Here is a 2,500-nt window from a genome sequence, read left to right on the forward strand (position 1 = left end):
ATAGAGGTATGCTAAATTCATATAAGAAAAAAATTTTATTCAGTAAGAAATTTTATTCAGTATTATCTATACATTAATAAAACTTTTGATGGAAAAAATTCTGGTTCGCCTTCAATATAGGATTTGGTCAACTGCTGATCACTTCCGGCAGTTAGCTTTGTATCTGTCCCTAATCAAATTTTGCGCGTACATTGGACACAGGAATCCAGGAAACAGGCCTAGGGCACGGGCAGACCAAATCCTTCAGAGACTCCTCGTTGTAATTGTTAACTATATCTCTCGGCAATGTTCCAACGTGGAAGACCCTCTGGAAAATACAGATAGAGATTTAAATTTCACAGTTACGATGAACCACAAGTTAATGGATGTCTTCTGTATTTATTTAGTGACATTGGTGCCACCGAAATATTAAATGAGTTTTTAAAAGTAAATGTATATTGCTGAATGTCCTTGAAAGGAGGGAACTATTCCAAAATGAGCAGGAACCTTACATACATAGACAAGGCTTCGACATTTAGAATAAATCACCATCCCCTTGCTAAAGTTTAAAAGTTTTCCTAGTAAGTTTTGACATTAAGTGATCTTATAGATGAAAGTATTCTGAAATTAATCTTTCCAAAAGCCAAATATCAAACTGGAAAATTGTAGTTTAGGCAACAACTATAAAAGTATTAAAACTTCATTAATGACAGATGTATTTAAATCACACAAACATTTGAAGAGTACACAATTATAAAAGTATTAAAACTTCATTAATGACAGATGTATTTAAATCACACAAACATTTGAAGAGTACACAATTGACATTTGTTTTCAGTAAGTATACTAAAATTACAAACAAATTTAATTGGAAAATGAAAAGAATGCGTTCTAACAACGCAGAGCACAGTCCTTATTTAGTCGAGTGGTCTTTACCCCCGAAGGTCACATGCAATAACACCAAGCTATCAGAAACCGTTCGTCTAAAATATCTAAGAGATTTGACACAGTGTGCAACTAACAAATCGTCCTGACACGAGAATAGTTACAGATTGTTTCAAACTATTAGAACCTAGATAAAAGTCTACTGTAGGCTCCAGGGCCTTTAAATATGCGGCCCCGAAACTATACAATAAGCTCCCACGAGACATCCGAATAATTGAAGATATTAAGGCTTTCAAGAAGAAACTGACGACTTAATCATTCTGCGAGTTTTTCGATAGTTATGATCTAACGGTAAGCGAGCAATACGCATTATGAAATTTTGAATGCTGCCGAATGAAAATCATAAAACGACCGTGTTATACAAGACCAGATAAGCAGCCCTTTGAAGTAAATACAAACAAAATTTGCCACCAATAGTACAGTGAACTGCGCATGCCTAACCTAGTGAGCCAGCCAGCCGTTGATTAACTGGAAGAGGGTGTTGTGAAAATATAGCCGTAACAAAAAATCCCTCCAACCAACTAGGTTTGTAGCTTAGCTAACAACAACCGACTAGGTTTGTAGCTTAGCTAATAATAAAAACAACAACAACCAACTAGGTTTGCAGCTTAGCTAGCAACAACAACAACAAACCATTGTAGCTTAGCTAATAATAACAGCAACAACAATAACAATAATAATTATAATGCAACCTAGGATATTTGGAATGAAATGGATAAAATGCAAACTTACTATGGTACAGATGAAAAGTGACACAGGCGACATCCTACAGCCTGGAACTTCCACAGTGTCATTTAGGGAAAGGGCTTCGTCAACCAATTCAATAATATTCGAGGGCTCGTCATTTTTTAAGATATTTTCAAAGTCTGTAATAGTCCTATTATAAAACCTGTGGAAATAATTCTTGTAGAGAGACGTAATATTCCTAATTTCCCTCAGAACCAGTGTCGTCACTGCGTTTTTAATCATGATGTCAAAAAATATCCAATTGCCCCGAAGTTCCAGAAGTGGAATAGTTTCCAGGAGCATTTTGATTTTCTGGTAGCTCATTAGAAGAGTTGTTACGCGCTGTATCATTATGCTCCCCAACATAGTTTGTATTATTATCAGTGCTCGAAGTGATGCTCCCTTGGCGGGACTTTTTCGGAAGGACCCCCCTTGAAGCTTGTCATCCAAGTCGATCTCTTCCAGACTATCGTGACTTCCAGTATAAGGTTTAGACTCAAAATCTTTCCTCCTTGCCTCTGGATATGGAACGGCGTAGTCTTCAACGAAGGAGGGAGGGTCTGGAAAAGCTTTTACCGATGAAAAATTGAGATGTGTCATCATGTGTACTGGGAGCACCGACCCACCTCGTGTTTTCTTCCAGGGATAAACTGCTCGACAGTGATAATGCAAAGAGCAACGCGAGAACCCGCATGAATGGGAACTTAGTTCTCACACGATCCATTAGGATAAGATAGAATCAGGTTCTTCTGCTTTGCTATTCCAGCTAGATGTACTCAGGGTCCTTTACTTATACTCGGATGTACTGTCCCAGGACCAGATCACGAAGGGGTTGAGGAAGCCACACGTA

The 2,500-nt window shown here is 37.7% G+C and overlaps 1 protein-coding gene across 1 annotated transcript in view; it reads right to left on the reverse strand.

Annotated features, from left to right (window-relative positions):
• Positions 1–33: 33 nt before the first annotated feature.
• The window catches only part of LOC137655099 (uncharacterized), a 2,509-nt gene continuing 42 nt past the window's right edge, over positions 34–2,500 (reverse strand). Inside the window, exons 1-2 of the mRNA XM_068388992.1 lie at positions 1,657–2,500; positions 34–307 (exon numbers count right to left, since the gene is read on the reverse strand). The exon at positions 1,657–2,500 is cut by the window's right edge and continues 42 nt beyond it. Of these exons, the coding sequence (XP_068245093.1) occupies positions 170–307; positions 1,657–2,253 (735 nt within the window). The 5' untranslated portion in view covers positions 2,254–2,500 and the 3' untranslated portion in view covers positions 34–169. The remainder of the gene's footprint in view (positions 308–1,656) is intronic.

This window comes from Palaemon carinicauda, chromosome 16 (genome assembly GCF_036898095.1).
Source record: "Palaemon carinicauda isolate YSFRI2023 chromosome 16, ASM3689809v2, whole genome shotgun sequence".
NCBI lineage: Eukaryota > Metazoa > Arthropoda > Malacostraca > Decapoda > Palaemonidae > Palaemon > Palaemon carinicauda.